Source organism: Pseudonaja textilis, chromosome 4 (assembly GCF_049901715.1).
Source record: "Pseudonaja textilis isolate UNSWEBS1 chromosome 4, rPseTex1.2, whole genome shotgun sequence".
In the NCBI taxonomy this organism is placed as follows: domain Eukaryota; kingdom Metazoa; phylum Chordata; class Lepidosauria; order Squamata; family Elapidae; genus Pseudonaja; species Pseudonaja textilis.
The window spans coordinates 7,558,257-7,585,761 of record NC_141993.1 but is presented as its reverse complement, the minus strand read 5'-3'; the positions used below and the strand labels follow the sequence as shown (position 1 = coordinate 7,585,761).

The window sequence follows — 27,505 nt, the reverse complement described above, 5'->3', positions numbered from 1 at the left end:
ACATTCAATGATCCAGGGTTTTTTTAATATATATATATATATGTAGGAACCTAATCAGGGATATATTATTTCACGGGGAGTTTTAACTATAGCAATTACAGTTAATGTTTTAGAATCAGAAAGCATACTTTATATACAGGTAGTTGTCGACTTTACATGAATTTAATCTAAATCATTAAGAAATGACTGCTTATATATATTCACATAACTGCCTTTTTAGCTCAATTCATTGTTTTATGAAAGAGTTATTTAACCTCACTCTTTTCTACACATAGACATAAATGTCTATGGAGATACTCAGTCATCCAGGTCCTGGTTGTCCCAAAAGTGCTTTTTCAAGAGGCCACTGGACTTCCTTGTTTTTCTTTGAAGACATTTCACTTCTCATCCAAGAAGCTTCCTCAGCTCTCTAGCTCTTCTCTTCAGCTGAAGAAGCTTCTTGTATATAAGAAGCGAAATGTCTTCAAAGAAAAAAAAAACAGAAAGTCCTGTTGCCTCTTGAAAAAGCCCTTTTGGTTTAACATGTTGAAATGTGGCAGGAACTAATTCTCCATTCTTGGAGAAAAAAGCAGCACTTAATGAGGGCAGATGATGGCATCGTGTTTTTCCACGACCCTTTGGGAAGCAAATATCAATTCCAAGCTATTTAAAGGTGTGAACCTGCAAAGATGAGTATCGTGCCAATTTGAAAGTGTGGAAATCAGGTGGTTGAGATTCACATTCATATATAGGTAGAAGGAGGAAGATGCAAGAAGCATCCTTGAAGGACCTCTCTCTAGGTGGCTGTTCTGTTTAGCAAGACTTTGGATGGAAAGCATCTCACCTGTGGGAAATGAATACAAATTTTGGAGCATTATTTTTTTTGCAGCTATAAGGAACAACACAGGCAGGAGGCCCTATACCGTTTCAGACAAATAGCTGCCCAGTCTCTTCTTCAAAACCAAGTTGCTTCTCTCCTTGATGATCTCCTTCTCTCCTTCCATCCATTGCTTCTTGTCCTGCCCTCTGGTGCTTTGGAAAATCCACTCTTCTTTGTGGCAACCTCTCAAATACTGGAATACTGCTAACATGTCACTTCTAATCCTTCTTTTCCCTAGACTAGCAACACTGAATTCCTGCAGCCGTTCTTCATATGTTTTAGTCTCCGAGCCTTTAATCATCTTAGTTGCTCTTCTTTTCACTTTTTCCAAAGTCTCATATTGTGCCATCCATGCAATATTGCTGAGATTTGAAGTTAAACTTGATTTTACCCCAAACTTTTTTCATTTCATTTTGCTTGTCTGGTTCAGGGGTGAGGAGTGCTTATCCAGACATGAAGACATGTCATTCATATTAGATCCTGCTGATGACTACGATCCTGATTTAAAATGCCATAACAAGATAAAATAGGACCTTAAGACCAAGTATGTTCCTCAGGCAACCTGGAAGAATTACATCGCACCAAATGACCATCTGATGCTGCACTCCATTTCCAGTTCTGACCATACAGAGGCTTCCAAGAAACTCAACCATAACAATTACAGACAATACTTCTACCCTTCAAAAAGACCTTGACTATGTATCAGAATGGTCAAACAAATGGCAACTTCAAATCTCAACAAATAAATGCTCTGTCCCACATATTGGCAAAAAAAAATCAGAAAATAAAATACAGGCTGAATAGTCAAGACCTTGTTGATGATCCAAACTCTGTCAAAGATATTGGAGTTCTCATCTCTAATGATCTAAGTGCTAGAGCTCAATGTAACTACATAGCCAAAAAGGGATTAAGAGTTGTTAACCTAATCCTGCGTAGCTTTTTCTCTGGTAATATCACACTATTAACTAGAGCATACAAAACATTTGCTAGACCAATACTCGAATACAGCTCATCAGTCTGGAACCCACATAATGTATCTGATATTAACACAGTTGAGAAAGTCCAGAAATATTTCACAAGAAGAGTTCTCCACTCCTCTACTCGTTGCAGAATACCTTATGCCACCAGACTTGAAATTCTAGACCTGGAAAACCTAGAACTATGACGCCTTTGGTCCGATCTAAGTATAGTATATAAAATCATACATTGCAATGTCCTACCTGTCAATGAATACTTCAGCTTCAAACATAACAATACAAGAGCACACAATAGATGCAAACTCAAGGTAAACTGCACCAAACTTGATTGCAGGAAATATGACTTCAGCAACAGAGTGGTCAATGTATGGAATACTTTACCTGACTCTGTGGTTTCTTCCCCAAACCCCCAAAACTTTAACCTTAGACTGTCTACTATTGACCTCACCCATTTCCTAAGAGGTCTGTAGGGGGCGTGCATAAGCACACCAATTTGCCTACCCTCCCTGTCCTATTGTTTCTTTTATTTTTCTTATATGTATCCATGTATTCATAACTATGTTTTTACTTATACCTATAATATTGTAAGCAATTGACAAACCAAATAAATAAAATAAATAAATAAAATAAATTATACTTTCATCCTGCCACTGAAACTCTCAGAACAACTCTACAAAGTGTCTTCTTTTTTCAACTGTGCTTTTGAACTTATAGAAGACAGAAGTGAAGGGTGTGTATGCGTATGTATGTGTATACATACATACATACATACATACATACATACATACGTAGGTCTAGGTGTGTTCGGACACACCTAGACATACATACCTGAACCCGTGAAAATCTACGAATATATGTATGTATGTATTTATTTATTTATTTTCTTGGCTCCAGAACAAACAAAGCTGGAGAAGAGAATATGAAATTAATCTGAAAGGAGAGCAATGACAAATTTGGATGAGAACATGAGCATAAGCACATGTGTATTATAAAAAAAGGTCTACCCAATTATGTAAGAACACTGAGGAAACAAATGAGGAAAGCAGTGGTTAGAAATGGTTATCTAGAGAACATCAACTGCCAGCAGAACCCATCAATCAACCCAAGTTCTAATGAAGGCTGATGACTCCCTTGAGGTAGTGGTCAGATGGAATTCAGATACTTCAGATGTGACACTTAAGTAATCACTCTTGATGGAGTATTTCCCTCCAAACATTTTAAAAAACTTTTTTGAAACCCATCCCTACCACTAGTCAGATATAGATCTTGTATATGTCAATGAAATTATGCCATTACTTCATGGTTAAGTGTTGGGACTCCCTGAAATGGGAGACCACAAAACCACATGTTTGAGCAAGGGTCTTCAAACTTGACAGCTTTAAGACTTGTGGACTTCAACTCCCAGAATTCCTGAGCTAACATGACTGGAGGAGGAATTCTGGGAGTTGAAGTCCACAAGTCTTAAAGCTGTCAAGTTTGAAGACCCCTGTGTTAGAATTTTAGGAAGGACTAATAGAGATATATATTTGTACCCTAGTAACATGCCATGGTCCACCTACTTTGGAGAACAGAGGAACAATTTTGTAATTTCACCATTTTTAGCCATATCTCTATAGAAAAGAAGGACTTCCCAACTTCAGGCATTAAGACTTCCCAAGTGTTAAATGTACCACCAAAGCCAATTATGATCTTGCAGAGTATGGATTAGAGGAAGGAAGAATCACCAACAAGACAGACCAATAAAAATCCCTGTAACATCTTGGAAGTGATGCCTGGGTGATTCACAGAATGTGGACCAACAGGATGCCATATCCTCCTCACATCGTTCAGCAGAGAGATTAGCCTTTCACAACATCACATGGGAAAGGACAACAGTGAATCATGCCATGGTGCATTTATGCCTGAGCTTTTCCTTCCTCAAGTAAAAATAGCTCCCGGGTTTTTAAAAATCCTGTTTCTATGTGAAGGAGAGTCATGATTTCACAGGATCTGAAGATCCTACTGAAAGGAGGCAGATGGCAGTCTTCATGTCTCACAGGGCTTTCGGGTGGATTCCAAAAGGCGAGGGATGAGGTGCCAAGAAAGAGAGGCCCAAAATATATATCGACACTCTGTTGTTCCAGAAAACAAAATGCGCATGTATTTATGCCAGCCCAGACAGACACCCCTACAAATGCTCCAGAGTTTTGGCAATCAAAGCAGTGCAGAAGTTGTTGTTGTTGTTTTAATGCGCACAGAGAGAGAGAGAGAGAGAGAGAGAGACCGTGTGGATTAAAGGAAGCCGGAGTTACCATAGTAACCAGTAAGACCAACTCAACACGGTGTACTTTGCAGCATCATAATTCTGTGGCTGGCAAAGAAACCCAACCAGAAGCGTTCTTCCTGTCCCTATGGAAACCAAAGGGAATAGCCCACACTGTAGTCACAGGAGATTAAAACAATCCAGAACGTGTATCTTCAGCTCAGCAGTGAGCAATCTCTCATGTTGAGAGATGCTACCAATTTATTCAGAAAGAGGAAGACACTTGACCCCCCTGTATATCAGGAGGACACCTGAGCCCGCAGAGGTTCTCAAGTCTACAAATTAACTACATGGGAAATAAAAAGGGTCTGCCAACCAATCAGCACACAGGGTCACTGACATCTGAGAATGAAGCTCACACACACACACACACACACACACACACACACACACACACGCACACACGCACAGAGACACATGGCAAAGGGGAAACTCTGAACCTTTATATCACTTCTACTTGTTAAATGGATTCTCAGCATCTTACATCCTCCTGAAATACTTGGGTTTTCCAAACAACAACAACAACAATAACTCGTAGTTGTGCAGGACAAAAATAAATGGGGAGCGATGAGTTCACCAGTGGTGATGGTTCAAAATTTTTTACTACCAGTTCTGTGGGTATGGCTTGGTGGGCGTGGCAAGGGAAGGATACTGCAAAATCTCCATTCCCTCCCCACCCCACTAACCTGCTTTCCAGCTCCGATCTCCTGTGCAGGGCAACCAAAGAAGACCCAGCCAATCAGCTGGGACTCAATGGGAGGCAGAGAAGAGATGGGGTTGGTGGGGCCAGTCAGAGGTGGGATTTGCTGGTTCTCCGAACTACTCAAAATTTCTGCTACAGGTTCTCCAGAACTGGTCAGAACTTGCCGAATACCACCTCTGGGGTTCACCCTAAATACTAAATCTAAGCCCAGATTAGTGGAACATATAGTAGCTGTGGTGCCCATATAATGTGTTTCAATGAACAAATATCAAAGACCATGTAATGACTCAGTGTTACCTCTGATTTAGACAAAAGGCAATGGCAGAGTTCCCATAATATGTTGAAGTATATGACCTACTTTTAACCTACTTCAGACCTAATCAGTAATTAAATGGCAGATGGCCATGAAATATCAGGGATGCTGGTTAAACTAGGAAATCCAAATAAAATCCCAGAATCATAGAGTTGAAAGTCTTCTAGCATAATCCCAGCCCAAGAGATGACTCCTTATACCATCCCAGACAAATGGCTGTCCAATCTTTTCTTGAAGACCTCCAGTGAGAACTCACAACTATTCCACTGATTGATTGTTCTCATTGTCAGGAAATTCCTCCTTATTTCCAGGTTGAATCTCCACTCATTGCTTTTTGGTGCTTTGGAGACTAAACCAATGTCCACTGTTTCAGCAAATCTTCCGGAATATACAGAATAATTTGTCCTAGCTGTGCTGCTTTATAATATAGCTGCAGTAATAGTGTCTCCCATTCTATGTAGTGACTTGCCACCATTTGTCAATGATAATTTACTTGATTACTTATTTTGGCATTATTTTCATACCATATTGTTGGTGAAAACATTACATAGTTCTGTTTGGGATTCTAATTTATGGTGGTTGTTTTAATTCTTTTGTGGCAGAATTTTATGGTTGTAAAACCACCTGGAGTCTTTAGCAGCATATGCATCAAATAAATAAATACACAATTGCCTCGAGCTCTTCAAGGACAAAACAGGAAAGATGTCTAATGAATCAACAATAAAAATTATTTTAGGTAGAAAATATCATTTCTCATAGAAATTTATTCCATAGTCCAGTTGCTTATTACAACTTCAGTTGCAGTAAATTTCTGCCTCTTGCTGTGCAGTCAATCATTCTTCAGACTAAACACAAAAACAACAATCTTGTTCGGTGAACCTCTGTATGTAGAGCCATGAAAAGTAAAGAAGGAATTAATGTTAATTACATAAAGGGACCTGGTTGAGAGACAAGGCAAAAACCCAAGGCTGTGCCTTACTTGAAAAGTAAGATTAGGAGATTTTATGGCTATTATCCCTACAATTTTTAAAAATTGTTTTTTATTGTTTTAAAACATTTTTATTGTTTCAGTTGTCTGAATTCTAGTTCTGCCCTGGGCAAGAAAGCCAACTGGGTGATTTGGGGTTAGTTGCTCTTTCAGCCCAACAGATTGTTGATGTGGGGAAAATAGGAAGAGAAAGGAGCATTAAGTATGTTCACTGCCTTGAGTTACTTATAAATAATAGCAATAGCACTGAGACTTATATAGACAAGGTAGATTATATCAAGAGGCACTCTCTTCCTAATACTCCTCAATATAATATAGCAATAGCTATAGCTCTTAGAGACTTATATACTGCTTCAACAATGCTTCGCAGCCCTCTCTAAGCGGTTTACAGAGTCAGCCTTTTGCCCCCAGTAATCTGAGTCCTCATTTTACTGACCTTGGAAAGATGGAAGGCTGAGTCAACCTTGAGCCTGGTGGGATTCAAACTGCCAAATTGCAGGCAACCGGCAGGCAGCAGATGTAGCCTGCAGTACTGCACTCTCACCACTGCGCCACCAGGGCTCTTATATAACAATCATATTATAATAAAAATAATAATAAACTATCAGGACTGACGAAATCTCCGTCAGCCATCTGCAAAAGGCAGCTTTAATTACATGCTGTGATGATACCTTTAACAAGTAACAAACAACATCTGCTCATCCCAGCTCCTTGGGAAAGGCTGACAAAAAAAAGATTGAGACTTTGTGGCGGGGGAAGGGGGGAAGCAGAGAGCAGCTACTAAAATGATTAAAGGCCTGGAGGCAAAAACATATGAAGAATGGCTCCCAGGAGTTGGGTCTGGCCAGTCTAGAGAAAAGGACTAGGGGAGAGATGATAGCAATATTTCAGTATTTGAGGGGCAACCACAAGGAAGAGGGAGGTCAACCTATTTTCTAAAGCACCAGAAAGCAAGACAAGAAGGAACGGATGGAAACTAATCAAGGAGAGACGCAACCTGGAATTAAGGAGAAACTTCCTAACAGTGAGGATAATTAACCAGTGGAACAGCTTGCCACCAGAAATCTTGGGTGCTCCATCAGTGGAGGTTTTGAAGAAGAGACTGGATATCCACCTGTCTGAAATGGTACGGAATCTTCTGCTTGAGCACAGGGGTTGAACTAGAAGACCTCCAAGGTCCAGCTCTATTCTGATTGACTCAGTGGGTGGAGAAAAATATGAAATTCAGTCTAAACATCTGGCTGACTGTGCAACCAACCGCAATAATAATAATAATAATAATAATAATAATAATAATAATAATAATAATAATAATAATAATAATATTGCAAGACTAACAGTAACAACAACAATGACGGTTGGGTAAGATTGACATTGGGAAAAAGTTTCTTGTTCCCCCCTAAAAATTGTGCAGCTATGCTGAAGCAGCATGAAGCACAAGATATGGCACATAGGTTTTCCAAGATGAGGAGTAATGCTCACAATTGTCCATTCTCCAAACACAACTCGAAATCAGCCAGTAGAGGAGAACCAGACAGCAGCACCAGCCAACAATTTCTAGAAACCTCTTTTGCAGATGGAGCTCTGGAAACTAAGGCCCAATACTGTGATTTAGACAAAAACTGCACCTGCCACACAGGCCATCAAGATATTGCCTCGTACCAGTAACTAACCAAGTTATACTGCACCAAACAAAGGTTTTAGCCGCTAAATTATAAAAAGAATCTCAAATGTTGTTTTCTTTCAACAGTTTTATTTTAGAAGTACTTAGGATTAATTTAGAATGGAATGAGTTCTCACAGACTGTTCTTGGTTTTGACAGCTGCCTAGGCAAAAGATGCAACTTCTTAAATACTTTTCACACATGCGCTTGCTAACAAATTTCCTACTTTATTTAATGTGTGAACAAAGAGGGGGAATATAAGTGGCTATCCCACTTTTTATTATTCATAGGTCACTTCTGAACTATGACCCACTATCTCTGGGGTCTGGCTTCACTTGGGGTAAGGTGAGGGTGAGAATTGTATTCTTTAGATTATTTCAGGGGTTGTTTTATTTATTAATTTTGGTCTTGTGGGTGTAGGTATTAAAAGCATTGAAGCTCAAGCATGCTTTCATTAAAATACAGCATTGCTGAAATGTGCAATCCCATTGCAATTCTTCTAAAATATTGTGTACTCATGCTTTAATACATTCCTCTCATTTGTAAGTCAGGTGTAACATTGCACAGATTATATTATGGCTGGATCAGGAGTTCTAACTTAAACAATGAAACTAAATTAAGCTAAATTAAGCTAAACTAAACTAAATGCTGGATTGTTCAAAGCACAATTTGGATTTGGATAGCCAAAATCCAGGAAGAAATTCAGTTGAATAACATTAATAACAAAGCAAAACATTCTGCCTCCAAACGAATCCAATAACATAATAAAATGTATAAACGATCGCAGTAGCACCTTGACTTACATACCACTTCACAGTGTTTCACAGCCCTCTCCAAGCGGTTTACAGAGTCAGCCTCTTGCCCCCTATAATCTGGGTCCTTATTTTACCCACCTCGGAAGGAGGGAAGGCTGAGTCAACCTGAAGCCTGGTGAGATTTGAACTGGCAAATTGCAGTCAGCTGGCAGTCAGCAGAAGTAGCCTGCAGTACCGCATTCTGACCACTGCGCCACCACAGCTCATAAAGTCCCTGGTTCTCTCTTTTCCTATTGATTTGGCTTTCTCCAGAGTTAGACCTAGAAATTCAGGAGAGGGACCAAGAGTGGAAAGTTCTGCTATACAGATGTGGTGCCAGAGATTGGCAGCTGTCCAACCACAGCAGAGACATCAGTCCTGAAGGGTCAAACCTGATTCTAAATCCTGAGATTAGAATCCTAGTCCAGGCCTGAATCTTAATAGTTGCCTTGTTAGCTTCAAGCCTCAATACAGGTAGTCCTCAACTTATACAGTTCATTTAGTGACTGTTCAAAATTACAAAGGCACTGAAAAAGGTGTCTTACGACCATGTTTCACACTTACGACCTTTGCAACGTCATTGGTCCCATGATTAAAATTGACATGCTTGGCAACTGGTTCATTCTTATGACGGTTGCAGTGTCCCAAGGTCATGTGATTCAACTTTTGAGACCTTCCGACAAGCAAAGCCAATGGAAAAGTCATTGACGGTTCATTTAACAACTATGTAACTAACTTATCAACTGTATGGATTCACTTAACAACAGGGACAAAGAAAGGTCGTAAAACAGGGCAAAGCTCATTTAACAAATATCTCACTTTTCAACAGAAATTTTGGGCCCAATTGTGGCCGTAAGTTGAGAACTACCTGTATTGCAATTGTGTTTTAAAATATTCCTCATCATGCAAATACTTTTAGAATAATTGTAATACTTATTTTTTTAAAAAAAAATACATGCTCAACATCAAAGATAGCCAATTAACCCCAATTAGCCTATTTCTTGCAGTGTTTGTTTGTTTTTTAGTAGTCTGGCATTTTCCTTTACTCTATATAAAAGCATTCTGAATTACAAAAACAGGATTACTGCTACAGTGCCTTCATTGAAAATGATTGTGCACAAATGGTAAGACATATTTCCCTTAGGATGTAAAAGGCTCAGAAGATAATGAATCTGTGAAGTTTGAAGCACACTTAGACTGTTGCCACCATTGCTGCTTCTCAGCTTACCAACAAGCCAGTGGGAAGGAAAGGGGACCTGGAATGCAGGCTCCCAACATCACCCAAGACAGCCTGTGGAAACCAAGGACACTTCTACAGATGTTTGCCCATAACAATACACCGACCATCAATTGGACAGTGTGACCTGCACTAATCAAGGGGAATGGGCAATCTATTCTTTATTTATATTGGTTTGCATTGGGAATTATCCAGAGTTGGTTGTGTTTTCATCTGTGCTGAAATGATGTGCTCAGTCATTTGAGCACATCATTTGATGTGCTCAATCATCACCCCAAACTCTCAGATTCAGGTTAATGTCAGTGTTCCAACTAACCAACTCCAACTCAATAAACTCCAAGACAGGCATTTCCTCAAAGTTCCATTTTATTAGAGTTGTCATATTGGCATATCTGGGAAAACCCGAATCTGAGAGTTCTGCGTTTTCCCTTCCCAAAAGAAATTCCAAGATCCCTCCCCTGCACCCATCAGTCCATCACATGGTCCAATCAAATCATCATCCCAACTGGAGACCTTCCTCCAGAAACTCCTCTCCAGGTGCAGGGCAACATGTCCTTGACTCTCTGAGAAAAGAATGTTGTTGAGTCTAATCTTCCTTGTCTCTATGAAATTCCCCCCTCCCAAATTCCCAGGCACTGGACGTGGTAGCCTCGAAGCTTCCAAGTAAAATATGGCTTCCAAGGCTGATATAAAGTTTTGCATTAAGAGATTGGAACGTCTCAATGGTGCTTGCTTGGGTACGGCAGTCAGAACCTTAGTATAGTATTATGTTAAACTGTTTTTACAGTTTCATGATCCTTAAGGAACAACACTTTGCATGGAGAAGTATTTTAATGCTTATTGGCTTATAGACCATCACTAATCTATCTATCTATCTATCTATCTATCTATCTATCTATCTATCTATCTATCTATATCTATCTGTCCATCCATCCATCCATCCATCATATATCTATCATCTCTATCTATTCTATCCATATCAGCTATCTATCTCTATTCATCATCTCTCTATCATCTCTCTCTCTATTATCTACCTACCTACCTACTATGTACTTATCTATGTATTAAGATACATCTATCTGTCTGTCTGTCTATCTATCTATCTATCTATCTATCTATCTATCTATCCATCCATCCATCTATCTATCTATCTATCTATCTATCTATCTATCTATCTATCTAACCCATCCATCCATCATATATCTATCATCTCTATCTATTCTATCTATATCAGCTATCTATCTCTATTCATCATCTCTCTATCATCTCTCTCTCTCTATTATCTACCTACCTACCTACCTACTATGTACTTATCTATGTATTAAGATACATCTATCTATCTATCTATCTATCTATCTATCTATCTATCTATCTATCTATCTATCCATCCATCCATCCATCCATCCATCCATCCATCCATCTATATCTATCTATCCATCCATCCATCCATCCATCCATCCATCGTATATCTATCATCTCGATCTATTCTATCTATATCAGCTATCTATCTCTATTCATCATCTCTCTATCATCTCTCTCTCTATTATCTACCTACCTACTATGTACTTATCTATGTATTAAGATACATCTATCTGTCTGTCTGTCTATCTATCTATCTATCTATCTATCTATCTATCTATCTATCTATCTATCTATCTATCTATCTAATATTCTTTGTACCATCAGTTTAAAGAGCAGCATGCAACCTGATTTTAAATATAAAATTCCTGATAATACAAGGTTAAGTAGATATAATTTCCCAATCACTGTCAAAAGTTGGTCAGGCTGGAGTTGATTGCCACATTACAGCCATAAAAAGGATGGATTATCCGAAATTCCTGATCTTCCTTGAAATTTCAAGCTAACACGGACCACTGAAGGTGCTGTCTGGCAACTGTAGGCCATCAAATAGCATTTTATCCTAATAACATAATATAACTTGGCAAGTTCCATTTCAGTTTTTCTAACACATTGTAAAAACTGAAGGAGGTTCACATGGTCATGATTTACCATAAACGTCAAGCATTTGCAATGTAATCTGAAAACTCTTATTTATTACCACTCGTGCCCAGCAATCTTCTTAATGAATTACAGTGACATCAGAATGATAGTATGTGTGTCATGATATCACTGAGCTTTGGTGTGATTATGAAAAGGCCCCATAACAAATTTATAAGCTGTATCATGTGTGTATGGTGGAGCGGTGGTGGAGCTCTCACCTCACAATCAGGAGGCCGTGAGTTCAACCCTAGGTAGAGGCAGATATTTCTCTCTCTGGGCATAATCAAAATATATCTGCTGAACAAAACTCCACACTGGCGACAAGAAGGGCATTTGGCCATTAAACATTCTGTTAGCTCCATTCAGTTGCCCAGACTCCACCCCGCAAGGGATTATGGGATCATTAAAAGATTATGATGATGATGTGTGCATGGTCACACCATGATAAGTTGGTTCTCTCCTGCCTTCATGCTGTCCCCTCCACACAGAGACAACTATGTCAGTCCATGAAGTCATTGCAACCACCAACCATCCCATCAAATACTTGTTGATATGGAGCCTATCATTCCAGCTCACTCCTGGAATCCAAATGTAACAGAAAGGAAGAAAGAAAGAAAAACCGAAACAAGATTCAACTTACAAGAACTCTGCCGGTTAAGGTCTGGGCTGAAATCATCACCCCTGCCCAGTCTTTAACAGAGGTCATCCAGCCCACTTCTGCTGCCACAACTTCCTCTTTTTCATCTGTGCCTTTCAAATCCCCATCTGCCTGGGTCTCCCCATTGCCAGTTATCTTCTGAGCCTCCTAGAAAACAAAAAGTAGAGGATAATTAGAATGGCCAGGATGAAAAACCACAAGGAAGCAAGTAAGTGCAACAATTAACGTTCTGTCTTACGGTGGATTGGCAAATCCTGTTCCTCAGCCAACCACACATAAATCTCATAAGCAATACTCAGTTCTTTGATTAAGAATTGTTGGATAACAGTGGACGCAGTTCTGAATTCTGTTGTTCTCCTTACATCTCCTCCAGAGAAATCTAATCTTTTAAATTTCTAGAGCAAAGGGTCTTCAAACTTGGCAAATTTAAGACTTGTGGACTTCCGCTTCCAGAATTCCTGAGCTAACATGACTGGAGGAGGAATTCTGGGAGTTGAAGTCCACAAGCCTTAAAGCCGTCAAGTTTAAAGACCCTTGTTCTAGGGAGACAATTCCCGAGGATGGGCTCCAGCACAAGTCCAGAAACCTGGAAGACAAAACTTCTGGTCCCGGGGATCTAGTCTCAGATTGAATCCTGCAAGAATTAGAATTATTTCAACTCTACCTCCTGAGCAATGGATACATTTTAAAAGTTGGATGTTCCTATTCAGCTGAGCACAGGATACCATGCACTTCAACTGAGGCTGATCCGATCATATGATAACCTGAAGTGATGGATTTCAAGGAGAATCGGGAGTGGAGAGAGAGGGATTGAGTGTAGAAGAGATTACTTTATTTATTTATTTATTTGCTTTGTCAATTGTTTACAAGATAATAAGTATAAGTGTATACAGAGTTATGAATACATGAAACGGGTACCAATAAGAAAAATAAAATAAAAATAAAAGAAACGATAGGACAGGGACGGTAGGCACGTTGGTGTGCTTGGCACGTTGGTGAGCTTTTACGGCTGTGTAAAGAGCAGAAGGGTCATTAAGTAGCACATCTCTTAAGGAAACTACTGGAGTCACCCATGGGGCCCTGGTAGCACAGTAGTTACAATGCTGTACTGCAGGCTACTTCTGGCTGCCTGGAATTTGGCAGTTCGAATCCCACCAGGCTCAAGGTTGATTCAGCCTTCCCTCCTTCCAAGATCAGTAAAACGAGGACCTAGATTGTTGGGGGCAAAAGGCTGACTCTGTAAACTGCTTAGAGAGGGCTGTGAAGCACTGTGAAGCGGCATATAAGTCTACATGCCATTGCTATGTAGATCAAGCAACACAGGAAGATGATTAGAGTGAGAAGAACTTTTGTACATAGACTGAACTTCCTTGAATGGCATTTTTGGTATGCAAAGGACTCCCCAAAATGAACACGCACCATGTGGCATATTTCAAGACTTGCTAGACAGACCATTTAGGGATTTTAAACTCAAAGAAGGCTGGGCTCTGTTCTCTATGGACGACAATAGCTGACGCCTGCAAACTCTGAAACAAAAGTAGCTAGGCATTTATACGGCCTTCTACCTAAGTCTCTCTGCAGAATATGTCCATAGACAAAATTAACCAAAAAGAAACGTGCCAAAAAAAATGGATATTAGTCATGCGTTGTTATAATTGACGGTTATTAGAATTAGTTTCCCAAGGATGCTCATCTTGGGCAGCGTGTGAAGTCTTAAATGCCAAGCAAAGCTGAAATGCAAAGTTCCAGCAGGACCCCTATTTAAAGAGCTGTTTAATTAATCCAAGGCGCTCCCACCCCTCTCTCTAAGCAGCAGGACTTTTCTGAGTCACCAGTGGGATAGGAAACAGCAAGTCAAAGAAAAACACCGTCTGAATCACTATAGGCCTACAATATTATTCCCATCTTGTGTCTCCAGAAACTGCTACTACAAAACTACGGACTTCTTACATCCAAGATAAATATGCTTCAATCGTGAGTGGCTTGAAAGGGGGAAATCTAAGCAAGGGAATTTGGCGTTAATTTTTGATCTAGATGATGGGTGGATTCATGTAGACAACCGAAGACGACTCAAGAAAGACATGGACTTTATCTAATAACACACAGCTACTCCAGCCTCTCCCTGAGTCCTGTGTGATGTTTTTTCCTACAGTCTTGCCATCTTTTATGCCAGGAATTTAAGGAAGTCCAAGAAAATTGAAGCAGAGAAACAGCTGCTTCAGATGAATCGGATTTGAAGAAATAGGAAGCCAATCAATACAGGAAGCTTCCTTCCTTCTTGTCCTTCCTTCCTTCCTTCCTTCCTTCCTTCCTTCCTTCCTTCCTTCCTTCCTTCCTTCCTTCCTTCCTTCCTTCCTTCCATTCATTGATCAGAATAGAGCTGGAAGGGACCTTAGAGGTCTTCTAGTCCAACCCCCTGCTCAAACACGAGACACTATACCATTCCAGACAAGTAGATGTCCAGCCCCTTCTTAAAAGCCTCCAAGTGATGGAGCATCTACAACCGTGATGGTGAAGTTATGGCACGCATGCCGGAAGTGGCCCCACTGCACATGTGCCAGCTGATTGTCAGGTATCTGCATGTGCAGAGATGTCCAATGCCGGGGGGATGGGGTCACACATGCATGTGCAGAGGTGTGTGGTATGCATACAAGGGGTTGTGCGTGCATGCTCAGGGGTGGGGGGAGTCACGCACGCATTACATCATGGGTGCAGGCACGCAAGCCCACACGCGAGCGCACTTTTGGCACACAATGTGGAAAAGGTTAGCCATCACTGACCTACAATTTCTAAAGGCAAGCTGTTCCACTGGTTAATTGTCCTTACTGTTAGTTGTCCTTACTTCTCTCCTTGATTAGTTTCCATCCATGGTTCCTTGTCTTGCCTTCTGGTGCTTTGCAGCCCCTCAAATATTGGAATACTGCTATCATGTCATCCCTTCTTTTCTCTAGACTAGCCATACCACCTACATTCCCTTCCCTTCCCTTCCCTTCCCTTCCCTTCCCTTCCTTTCCTTTCCTTTCCTTTCCTTTCCTTTCCTTTCCTTTCCTTTCCTTTCCTTTCCTTTCCTTTCCTTCCCTTCCCTTCCCTTCCTTTCCTTTCCTTTTTCCTTCCCTTCCCTTCCCTTCCTTCCCTTCCTTCCTTCCCTTCCCTTCCTTTCCTTTCCTTCCCTTCCCTTCCTTCCCTTCCCTTCCTTCCTTTCCCTTCCTTCCTTTCCTTTCCTTTCCTTTCCTTCCTTCCTTCCTTCCTTCCTTCCTTCCTTCCTTCCTTCCCTATACCAAGACCTCTAAATTCAATTCCATGCAGCACAGCATGTTCCCAAAAATTCTACTAGAATGCAAGTTGCCGCCTTTCTTATTTGAAAACACCCAAACTCTGGCTCTTACTCTCATTCTCCCTTCTGCCACAAAGAAAAGACAAACCAGTAGTGCCAAAAGATGCAAGGATTCCTGAGAATTTCTTCAAGCTATGCCAGCAAATTTTTAAAAGTTTCTTAATCAGACTGAATATTGAGAGGGGTTTTACCCTCTTTTTTGATATATATGGAGCTATCTCTTACAGCGGCATTAAAAGACCCGAGAGACCAAGTTAGGAATCGATCACCATGGAGAAAATCCATCCATGCGGTCACTAGCAATCGTCAAAAACTGGATGGCTCATAATCAGTCAATTAAAATCACCCAATAACCTCTTAGATCACCTTGTGGAACCAGGGGAAGGTTGTCCTTGACTTATGACCACATATTTGCCTGAGCAGGGGGTTGGACTAGAAGACCACCAAGGTCCCTTCCAATTCTTCTGTCATGATCAGGTCAATGATGCACCTGGTCAGGTCAAACTAGAGAAAGCCATTTTAGAAAGAACGAATTGGTGGAAGAAAGTTTCAAAGCTAAAATACAAAACAAAACCAAGAGTAACAGAATAGCAGAGTTAGAAGGGACCTTAGAGGCCTTCTAGTCCAACCCCCTCCTCATGCAGGAAAACCTACAGCAACTGTAAAAGCAAAAGGAACTGCATTCCAAATTCCTTGTGTGTCCAATCACACTTGGCCAATAAAGAATTCTATTCTATTCTATTCTATTCTATTCTATTCTATTCTATTCTATTCTATTCTATTCTATTCTATTCTATTTCATTCCATTCCACTTCACTCCATTCCATTCCATTCAAACTCTGAGTCAGGCATATATAAAAGGCAAAATTCCAAGGATTCTTAGATGAAGTCTTTTGTCATGTATGACTTTCCAATTCTCTGTATTAAATATTTTTATTTATCCTAGTTGAATCTGCTTGGGAATAAGAAGCAGGAAAAAAAAATATATCTAATTTAATACTTGGTAGAAAGCTTTAATCTCAGCTATCCAGGACTGAAGAGAAAGAGGCATGTACAGAATCCGAGAATGAAGTTTTCACCAGTGTCTTATTTAGAGACACAGCCATTGCATTCTACGTTAATACTATCTCTATGCAGCCAGGAGGCTTACCTGTTGTTGTGTAAAGTATTCATTATTTTAATTGCTTGATGACAGGAACATATAAATAGAGGGAAGTGGGAGGGTGTATTCATTACTTGGTGTAATGTTGTCTCTCTTACATTTATAAATGTTGTGGAGACATTGCATATTTATCAGAAGAGAAGATTTAGTTATGCAACTAGAAATTTATTTTAAAGCTGTGACAGAACCAGTGATTTCCTGCTAACAGGAAGGGGAAAAAATGGTTGATTCTCTATTATCACAACATCCACATTCCAATTCATTTACCATATTTATTTTTCATTCCTCCCCCTTTTTTCCCCCAAAATAGTCAGCAAGCCAGCAAAAGCCCATTTATGTCATAAAAGACCTATAAGGCAACTGGATCATAGTTACCAAAGACTAGCCAATATTTCTCAAAGCTGGATAGAAATTTTAAAGCTCTCCTCACTGATCAGAAATCTCTCCTGGAGTTTGCAGACTATCCTGTTTCCCCGAAAATATGATCGACCGACCCTGAAAGTTAAGTCCTGGCTTGACTTTTACACGTGCACCCAATATAAACCCTACACCCCCCAAAAAAATAAGCCCTAGTTAAGATCCTGCCCACTCCTGAGTGGATGGGTAAAAAATTAAGCTAGGGTGGGGATGGGGAGCGGTGGAGCTGCCCTACTACTTACCTTGGGTCAGTTGTAAGCAGGCCTCACACACCCTGACACCTGCCTTTCTGGTCCATTTTTTCTGTAGCTGGCAAGGCTGGCAAAGACTTTCCTGAAGGCCTCTGTAGCTGAGAAGAAAGCTCTGGATTGAGCTCTGTTATTGACTGCAGTGGCCTTCAGGAAAGCCTTCCCCGCTGCAGAAGAAGAAGTTCCTGAAGGCCTCTGACAGCAAAAAGGAGGCCAAGGGTGATACACGCAAGTGAGGTTAGTCAGTCGATGACATCCCCTGAAAATAAGACCTGGTGCCTTTTTTGGTGGCAAAAAATATAAGACAGGGTCTTATTTTCAGGGAAACATGGTAGTAGGCAATATGGTGGTTGTGGACGGATTCTCAACACCTATCAGTATCCAAAACTTCAACCAGCTCTTTCCACATATTAAAAAGACAAAGATTGGGGCCTATTTTCTTCCCTAAATGGGCATAGCAATCATCATGTTCTTCCACGCTCTTGATGCCTAAACTGCGGAAGCAAAGAAATGTTTTCAGACTGAATCACACCTAATCTGTCCTAATTCTTTTCTTTGACAGAATACCAAGCCTTTCTCTCTTTAATACATGAAAGAGCTCTGCCTTCGGGGGGCACTGAGATCAGAATGGGACAACCTGCCATGGCCAACCTGTTATGACCAACTCAACAGGGCCAACTCACTGCAGGACAACTCGCCGCAGGACAATTTAACAATTCCATTTAATTATTCAAAACAATGCACTGTTCCTCCTTTCCTTTCTTTAATGATCCCATTCCACCATTTCTGTAATATTAGTGTCACTCTTGAACCACAATGAATTGTCCCACAGTGAATTGGCCAAGGCAAGTGGCCCGTGGCAAGTTGGCTTTGGTGGGTTGGCCAAGAGGGGCAGACTTTTGCTTGCTACCTCCTTAGGTTCTCCAAAAGACACTCCTCTTCAGATAAAAGGACCAAAACATCAATGTTTGTTATAAATCATTACCTGTATGAGTTTAACAGTAGTTAACCTCTGCAAGAATTCCTCATCTTTAAAAAAAAAAATCATAGTGACACAATCTTGGTTGAAAATTAGATAAGTGTAAAGATAAATGATCCTATTAGACCAATGTCATCCTTAAATCAAAATTTGTAATGGGGGTGTAGAATTTCCCACTATATCTGCATTGCCACGCAAAGAAAATGCCATACTTGGACTAAATACTAGGAAGAAGAGGGAGAGGAAGGGAGTGAGGGAGGAGGAGGAGGAGGAGGAGGAGGAGGAGGAGGAGGAGGAGGAGGAGGAGGAGGAGGAGGAGGAGGAGGATTCTACTTGTATTCTTTTTTTTGGTGCTGTTACATTAAGTCTGTCCATTAAGTCTCCCAAATTCTTTAGGAGACAACCAGTGGCTTCAGAGGACATATTTGAGCTCTTCTTAAGAGAAATGGAATACTTTACTGAAAAGAGAATTAGATACTATGCCAATTTCGATGTTGTCAGATTAGGATATAAGGTAACTGTAAGCAAATGTGGTACGTAACTATTTTGTTTCAATCCACATGTCAGCAAGTCTAAAAAGAACCACCAAAAATTATTATGGTTGTAATAATTTTTGGAGGAGGAGGAGGAATCCAATCCTGACTTACAAAAAGTCTTATTTCTCTCTTGCTCTGTCTTTCTTCTTGAACACTCTTCCCTGAATGCCCCAAAATATAATTGTTCAGGGTTGAATTGCTTTGACTGGAATATAATTCATTTTAATTTAATCTAATTTGATTGGAGGCTCTGTGCAGTGGAAGAACTGACTTGCTTTAAGACTGACAAAACTAACAAAGTTTTTGTGAGTCTGTCTTGCAGAAAAAAAATGTGGATAATATATTATTAGACTCCCAATAATAAAGCCACTGCTAAAACTAAATTGCACAAAATAGTTGCAACAGAAAAACACCCGTTTAGGGAGCAGTTAGTGGGACTAAGAAGTTTTTTAAAATTCTGATTAAGAGCTCTTGTCCTTCCTATAGCCAAAGGTTGGATTTAAATAGCTTTGGAGAGAAATGGAGAATCCCAGGAGAATACTTTTTCAAGGTTGCTCCAAATTTTAACCTAAGTGGAAGACTCTCGGAGGAAAACCCACCCAATCTACCCTTAAGAAAACCAACTACATATATTAACAGTGGCAAGAATTGCTTATGCCTCAAATTGGAAAATAGATGATGTACCTTCAGAAAGTATGATAATAAATAAAATACTTGATTGTGCTGAAATGGACAGACTGATGAGAAAACTAAAAGGTAAAGAAGAGTCTGAGTTCTATGAGGTTTGGGAAATGTTATATATATTGTTAGATAAGGTTTGATATGGAGAAGAATTGCAAATATTGTATTTAAGTATACAAGTAACGCTTGACACAGAACTGTTAAAATGTAAATTTTATATGTATTTTGAAAATAAATAAAATTTAAAAAAAAAGAAAAGAAAACCAACAATACAATCTCATCCATAACTTTAAAAAAAGAGAGAGAAATATATCTTCCATATCTATTGGAACATCAAAGCTTCATCATTCAAATGGGCATCACTGCCAATCAGCCACTATTCTGAACTCCAATCAATAGTAAAGAAAATAAACCCCTCCGTGTCAGACAGTAAACTGCAATTTCGTTTTCTAATGAATTTTGGTAATCTTCATTTCATCTTGTCTCTAAAATAATGCAAGTCCCCCTTCGGATTTCAATGGTGTCCTACCTACTTTGAGTTCATGAAATTAATATTTTTGTCCTTTTTTTTTTTCAGCCACAACTGTATAATTGCACATGGGGCTTTGAGGGTTTATTATCTGAAGAAATAAGGGCCCTGACTTCCTTAATGAAGTAGATTAAACAGTTAAGGGATGTCCTGATTTATAGCAAGTTCGGGAGAAAATGACAAATGAGCATCTCAACTTCACAAGCGTCTGGATAGACTAGTCAAAATCAGACGTTTCTTCTATAAAAAGGGCAGGAACCCAGACATGTGGGGTTACATCGTATCAAATGCATTGATTTCACAGCACTCTGATTGACACTTCGCAGATCATCTTATGCAGTCCTGTCAAATAAAATATGATTTGAATGTGGTCCTTCTTGATTGGCTCGCCTTGTAGATTAATTTGGCTTCTGTCAAATTTAATTCAGGCTTAACTTGGGCAAATGGAAATTTGTTGTGGCTGAAAGTTAATCTTGCAGGATTAACAGCTTGCAGAATGCACAGCCACTTCCTCCGTGGGTTCTAAATTAAAAAAATGTATTCAGATATAAATCACATGCGCATCACCTTGTTGGATTTCCTATTGCTTGATGAATCACCAGCTGGATATGTGAACTGACTTGTTGGGGGGAGGGGGGAGAAATGGTTGCAGAAGAAACAACCATCATGGTTGTTTCCAGATCATGGTTCATTCCAAATTTAATTCTGCAGATAAGAATGCCAAGCAACGCCCCCCGTGGGGTGTGTGTGTTTCTGTTGTCAATCTTTTGTAAAGGTGTTAAAAGGACATCTCCTAACGCCATGCACTTGTATGTAGATCTAACCACATCTCAGAAAAAAAAGAGGTGCAATTTCCCTATGTGATATGCTTTTTTTTTTCCCCTTTAGTAAAAGAAAGTGAATAAGTTGACAAAAACATGATGTGGGGGAAAAAAACTAAAGGCAGAACAAGAAGCAATGGATGGAAACTATCAGGGACAGAAGCAACTTAGAACTAAGGAGAAACTTCCCAACGATTTAGAACAATTAATCAGTGGAACAACTTGCCTCCAGAAGTATGAATGCTCCGACACTGGAAATGTTTAAAAAGATGTTGGATAACCATTTGTCTGAAGTGGTGTAGGGTTTCCTGCCTAAGCAGAGGGTTGGACTAGAAGACCTCCAAGGTCCCTCCAACTCTGATATTCTATTCTATTCTATTCTATTCTATTCTATTCTATTCTATTCTATTCTATTCTGTACTAGAATTTAGAATTATCCCGTCATCCACCATATAAGAAACCTTGGGGGGAAAATCATTTAGAAACAGATGCTTCATTCAGGTCATGGTTGCCTCAAAGGTCCTTTTTCAAAAGGCAATTGGGCTTTCTTGAAGATGTTTGCTTCCCATCCAAGAAGCTTCCTCAGTTCTGAGTTAGAATTGTTCTAAGTTAGAACTCAAGAAGCTTCTTGGATGAGAAGCAAAACTTCTTCAAGGGAAAAAAAAAAGGAAGACCAGCTGCCTTCTGAAAAAGCACCTTTGAAATGCTGCAGGGACTAAAATACAGAGGAATTTCCAAATCTCCCACTTTAATAAATCCACGCCAGTGGTGGGATTCAATTTTTTTTTACTACTGGTTCTGTGGGCATGGTGGGAGTGGCGTGGCTTGGTGGGCATGGGTTGGTGGGCGTGGCAGGGGTGGAGACTATAAAATTCCCATTCCCTCCCCATCCCACTAACCTGCTTTCCAGCTCCGTTCTCCTGTGCAGGGCAACAAAAGAAGACCCAGCTGATCAGCTGGGACCCAATGGGAAGCAGAGAATAGATTGAGGGCAGGACCAGTCAGAGGTGGTATTGGTCAGTTCTCTGAACTACTCAAAATTTCCACTACCGGTTCCCCAGAACTGGTCAGAACCTGCCGAATACCCACCTCTGATCCATGCATACAATCAAACCATTCATTAACCACCTTCCTAGTGGGAACTTAATAACTTCAATTGCTCTCGTGCGTTCCACAGTAGGTGCTGGTATCAAGGAACCAATCCATAGTAGCAGAACAGAGAAGCCAGCAAAAATCCCTCCAGTAATAGTTGAAAGAATATGGAAGGATAGTTAAATGGAAAACAGAAGAACAAGGCCTATCTACAACACTAAGACATAACGTAGCTGACTTGGTTGATGGTTTATTATGCTGCCGTGACTCAACCACGATTGGCTGATTGAACAATATTGAACAAATATCTATCTATTTATTTACCTATCTGATCAATCTCAGGGTCATAGTTGTTGCTTTCAGTGGGATCTTAAAAAGAATTGTTACGTTTCGTTACTTGTCAGCTTTTGCTCAGTTGGTACTTTCAGGATCTGAGTGAACTCATTCCTGTGCCAAAGGATCCAATCACACTCAGACACTGAATTATTTAGAGTTCCATTTAACTGTTTACTTGTGCCCACACGGGGGTATATGAAACCAGTTTACCTAATAAGGAATTGCAGCAATTATGCATATAACAAATGTACTGCTACATCCAGAGCTGTGTGGAAAAAAAGGAGCACCAAATATGAACATTTGCTGTCTTCATACCTGCATTTTATTTTAAAGCAAAGGAAATATTTCATGAGTAGAGCAATGTAAAGTTTAAATTCAATTGAAAGAGGCATTTGAAGCTAGCCTATCACATATCACTCTCTATGGAACTGAGCTGGCTCCATAGGGGTACAGGAAAATAATCACGTCAATTCATAGTAATGTTACCTTCATGTGGGAACACACATAGATGTTTACCTTCTCATTGTGTTTTGTTCAGACTGGTGAAAACCTTAGTTCATTGTCTACATATACCAAGTTCCTCTAACACAGGCATTGAAAATTGCTTCTGAGCTGAAGAACTCCTTCAGAAAATATGAGTTTTAACTCCCCAAAGTGCCATTCCAAATTTGTTCTCTACAATATTAAAAATAATAAACCATCTGTGCATAATGCTTAACAGACTATAAGAAGACAGATTCCTACCCAGAGGGCCTATAATCTATATTTCTTAAATTGTTATGATTTGAAATTTAAAAAGCGCGGAGACATGCAACAATTACTAATAAAAACAACGTCTAATTTTCTCCTTCATCCATATTCAACCCCCAAAAACACCTCTCCTTTTCTGGCTTTCCTTCTCTGTAAGGTCATTTCTGTGTTTACTGTCATTGGAATACAGAACATTAAAAAAATATTTTAAATTGCAGTGATGCATTTAGTTGAATGTTGGAGGGGGGTGGAATTCCTAATAATTAGAGCAATTCAGGAATAAAATCAGACAGAAAGACCGTGTCTCCCTTTTCAGTCAGAGGCTGGTCAGTCATCTCCTGAGTCAACTTTAATTCATATTCCAACTACATGATTCCATGATTTGTATCTCTGCCAAGAGGAACACTGGAACTCAGGCACAAAGTCAGCTCGGTGACCCTGGGCCAGTCACTCTCTCTTAGATCTAGGAAGGAGTCAATGGCAAGCCACATCTGAAAAAAACTGACATAACTGAACAGAAGATAGATAGATGGATGGACGGATGGATGGACGGACTGATGGATGGATGGATGGATGGTAGGTAGGTAGGTAGATAGATGGATGATAGATAGATAGATAGATAGATAGATAGATAGATAGATAGATATTTGTTAGGTAGGTAGATATTTGTTAGGTAGGTAGGTAAATGGATGATAAATAGATGACAGGTAGGTATATCGATGGATGGATGATAGATAGATAGATAGATAGATAGATAGATAGATAGATAGATAGATAGATAGATAATTGATAGGTAGGTAGATGGATGGATGATAGATAGATAGATAGATAGATAGATAGATAGATAGATAGATAGATGATTGATAGGTAGGTAGATGGAAGATAGATAGATAGATAGATAGATAGATAGATAGATAGATAGATAGATGTTTGTTAGGTAGGTAGGTAAATGGATGATAGATAGATGATAGGTAGGTATATGGATGGATGGATGGATGGATGATAGATAGATGATTGATAGCTAGGTAGATGGATGGATGATAGATAGATAGATGGATAGATATAGATAGATAGATAGATAGATAGATAGATAGATAGATAGATAGATAGATAGATGATTGATAGGTAGATGGAAGATGATAGATAGATAGATAGATAGATAGATAGATAGATAGATAGATAGTTGGTAATACCCAGACAGACAGACAGATACAACTTTGTAACAGCACATTGCAATCTAGAAAGGGAGGGAGGCAGGGAGGGAGGGAGGAAGATTCAGAATTTTCTTCCAAAGAGTTAGAAGGAAAGGATGTTATGCCTAGCCATCTCCATTCTCCCCCCCCCCCCAGCAAAATCTCCATCACCCTACCCCATTTTCTTCTGGTGGCATCTGAAACAGGTTTTGCAAATGTTCTTTTGGAATCTGAGTAAGATGGAATCTGGCTGAGAATTAGAACTTAAGGATCAGTGGAGAATCAGCTAAGGAATCAAGTAAACCCCTCTTTCATGTCCTACTTCCCTGTTTAACATTCAGGTTTCTTTTCTGGTTTGGTCATTGTCGTCGTCTTCTTTTTTCTTGAGATTCTTGAGAGAAAGAATCGGGTTCCTGATATATGTTTACACAGAGGATGCCAACAGTCTTCCTCATTTCCTAGGCCGAGAACATTAAATAGTCATATTAAAGTCTTTTCCGTCTGCTGAATCACTGCTGTTCTGCAGTCACCTAGAAGTGCAATTATGGAGTTGGGCTTCAAATAGTACTTTTGTCGTTCTAATTCTCCACCACAACTGCATAGTCTCCATGGCAATTTTATTTATCGAGAAGGAAAGTCATACAAAGAGTGACTCAATCAGCCCAAGTGTTGAGATTCAATGTGCTGTAGGAACAGTCCAACTTCTCAAAGGTAGGCAAATCTTTTTTTAAAAAAAATCCCCAGGAGCTCTCCCAGGACTGCTTTCCTCTCCTTTGTTTTTTAGAAAGTTAGCACCTACTCCTCTCCTAGAAGAATGATATATTTTGGGAAATATTTTCTTTTTAAAAGCAGAATATTATATTTCCCTGGATGAGAAATGGAGAAACATGCTCTTGGGAAGCAGCCCCCACCTTCCTTAATAGCCCACAGAAGATGTCAGTGATTAAGAGATAAAGAGATAAATAGCTCTATTCATAAGCAAATACCCTCACCCAAGACCCAACAAAGGTAGGACCAGCCCTCAGCCAGAATAGGAATGGCCTAACAAGCTCCTTCGTTGCATCAGCAGACCAAATTTCAACCAAACTTAGCTCAGACGAACTTGACCCCTACATGGCTCCATGGGAGTCTGACAACAGCCAATAGAATACATGTTCTTGCACAGGAACAGGAAGCTCAAGTGCAAAGCCCAAAAGAAGGTATAGAAGCCACCCACTCTCAATTACATTTTGTCAGCTGCCCAGAATCACACATACTTGGTGGTTCTGCTTTATCAATAAATGGACCTTCTTTCCAATCAGCTTCCAGCCTCCGTTTTGTCTCCAGTGCCTTTCTCCCAGCTTGGAACTGATCCAGATGGATATTTCTTCCAACAGTTTCCTATCTATTATTCTTCCCAGAGCCTCCATGACATTTGGTGTATTGAAAAATATCGCTCATCTCCACTGAACAACAGTGTTCTAGTAGGAGCTGTGGTTCTACAGCAATCTCTCCAAATCAAGTTGGAAAGAAACAAAGGAGCTAAATTAAAAACAAAACAAAATGAATGGCCCATGCCACGAATAATCACAGTCCTACCTGGATGCCTTGCGAAAAATGGCATCCTCACAATCATTATCACAGTCGGAGGGAGACTAAAACAAGTTGCTAAACAAAAGCACAAAATTCTGTGTTTTAGCCCAAGAGGATTGGATCAAAAAGGCATTTTAAGGGACTTAGAATGGTACAAAATATCACCGTACTGCCATTGTTTTCGTTAACAACTGGCTGCTTGCTCAGAAACTGAGAAGCCATTGAGAGGGGAAGCCAAATATTGTGATATTTCGTTTCCTGCTGAAGACGAGGAGGAACAACTGCATTGTGAAATGTGCCGCAGATCAGGAGCAACGAGACAAAGCACCAAACCCAAAAGTCAGCCGTTGTTGCTTTGCTTTCCAGCTCCTTCACTGCCAACAAAAGAGAGGTATTTCTTTTTTTCTCTTCCTTTCTTGGCACCTCAGAATAAAATAAAGACGCTCCCTATTCAACTTTTTTTTGAATTTTTGAATTTCTGCCTCAGTGTCATTCTTGACTGCTTCACCTAAGCTTGTGGACTTGGAGATATTCCAGCTGCAAACAGCCAAATTGCTCAGACTAATTTTGGAAGTCAATTTGAACCAGGGAGAAGCGTTTAGATACAAAAAACAGGCCATGCGAAGGAATCCTTACAGTCTGCTGATGTGACTGTATAATCAAGACAGATTAGTTCCAAGGAGGATGCAATTTATCCCTTTCTCATTTGGTGTTTCCCCATGCGCTGGATAGGTCTCTCTGTTGCAAAAGAGCTTTTATCACCCATCTTGGAAATGCTGCATTATAAAAAAAATGTCCACTTTAACATGCACACACGTCGGCATGACTGAACGACATGTCAGCCCTTAATAGTCATGGAAACATAGTTTGCTGTAGATATCAAATCATTTCTCATTCTGAACCAAGAATATAAATCTAACAAGTTGTGGTTTGTCTGATTAAAAACAACAACAACCCGTCATGCCAAATTCCTCAACACAAAGCAAACCTCAATTCAAATGAAAAAATGACACCCATGATCAGGAACGCTTTAGATAACAAAGAAGAAATACATTACTGAGTGACAATGCTACATAATGTCAAAATATTTTGGGCGTATTTGCAAAGCAAAAAAAAAAAACAATCTCTTTTTGAATGTTACTTTATTAACCAATTGTTTGTATTTCTCATCAACAAGGAACATTTCTTTCCAGTTTGCAGATTTGAAATGTTAGTAAGGAGCCCCTCCCCCCATCACTTCTCAAGATACAAACTTACATAAACTAAGACAAAAGTATTTTTAAAAGTCTCTGTATATCACACAGGTTATTGTTTATTCGGGTCATTCATAGAACGTAAAAGAACAATAGGATTGAAAGGG

The 27,505-nt window shown here is 39.7% G+C and overlaps 1 protein-coding gene across 12 annotated transcripts in view; it reads right to left on the bottom strand.

Moving 5' to 3' along the window:
• Window positions 1-27,505, bottom strand: part of KCNMA1 (potassium calcium-activated channel subfamily M alpha 1) — a 504,709-nt gene that overhangs the window by 347,546 nt on the left and 129,658 nt on the right. For all 12 annotated transcript variants that reach the window (XM_087933804.1, XM_087933806.1, XM_087933813.1 and 9 more), the window contains exon 2: window positions 12,478-12,642. In XM_087933804.1, the coding sequence (XP_087789930.1) occupies window positions 12,478-12,642 (165 nt within the window). The remainder of the gene's footprint in view (window positions 1-12,477; window positions 12,643-27,505) is intronic.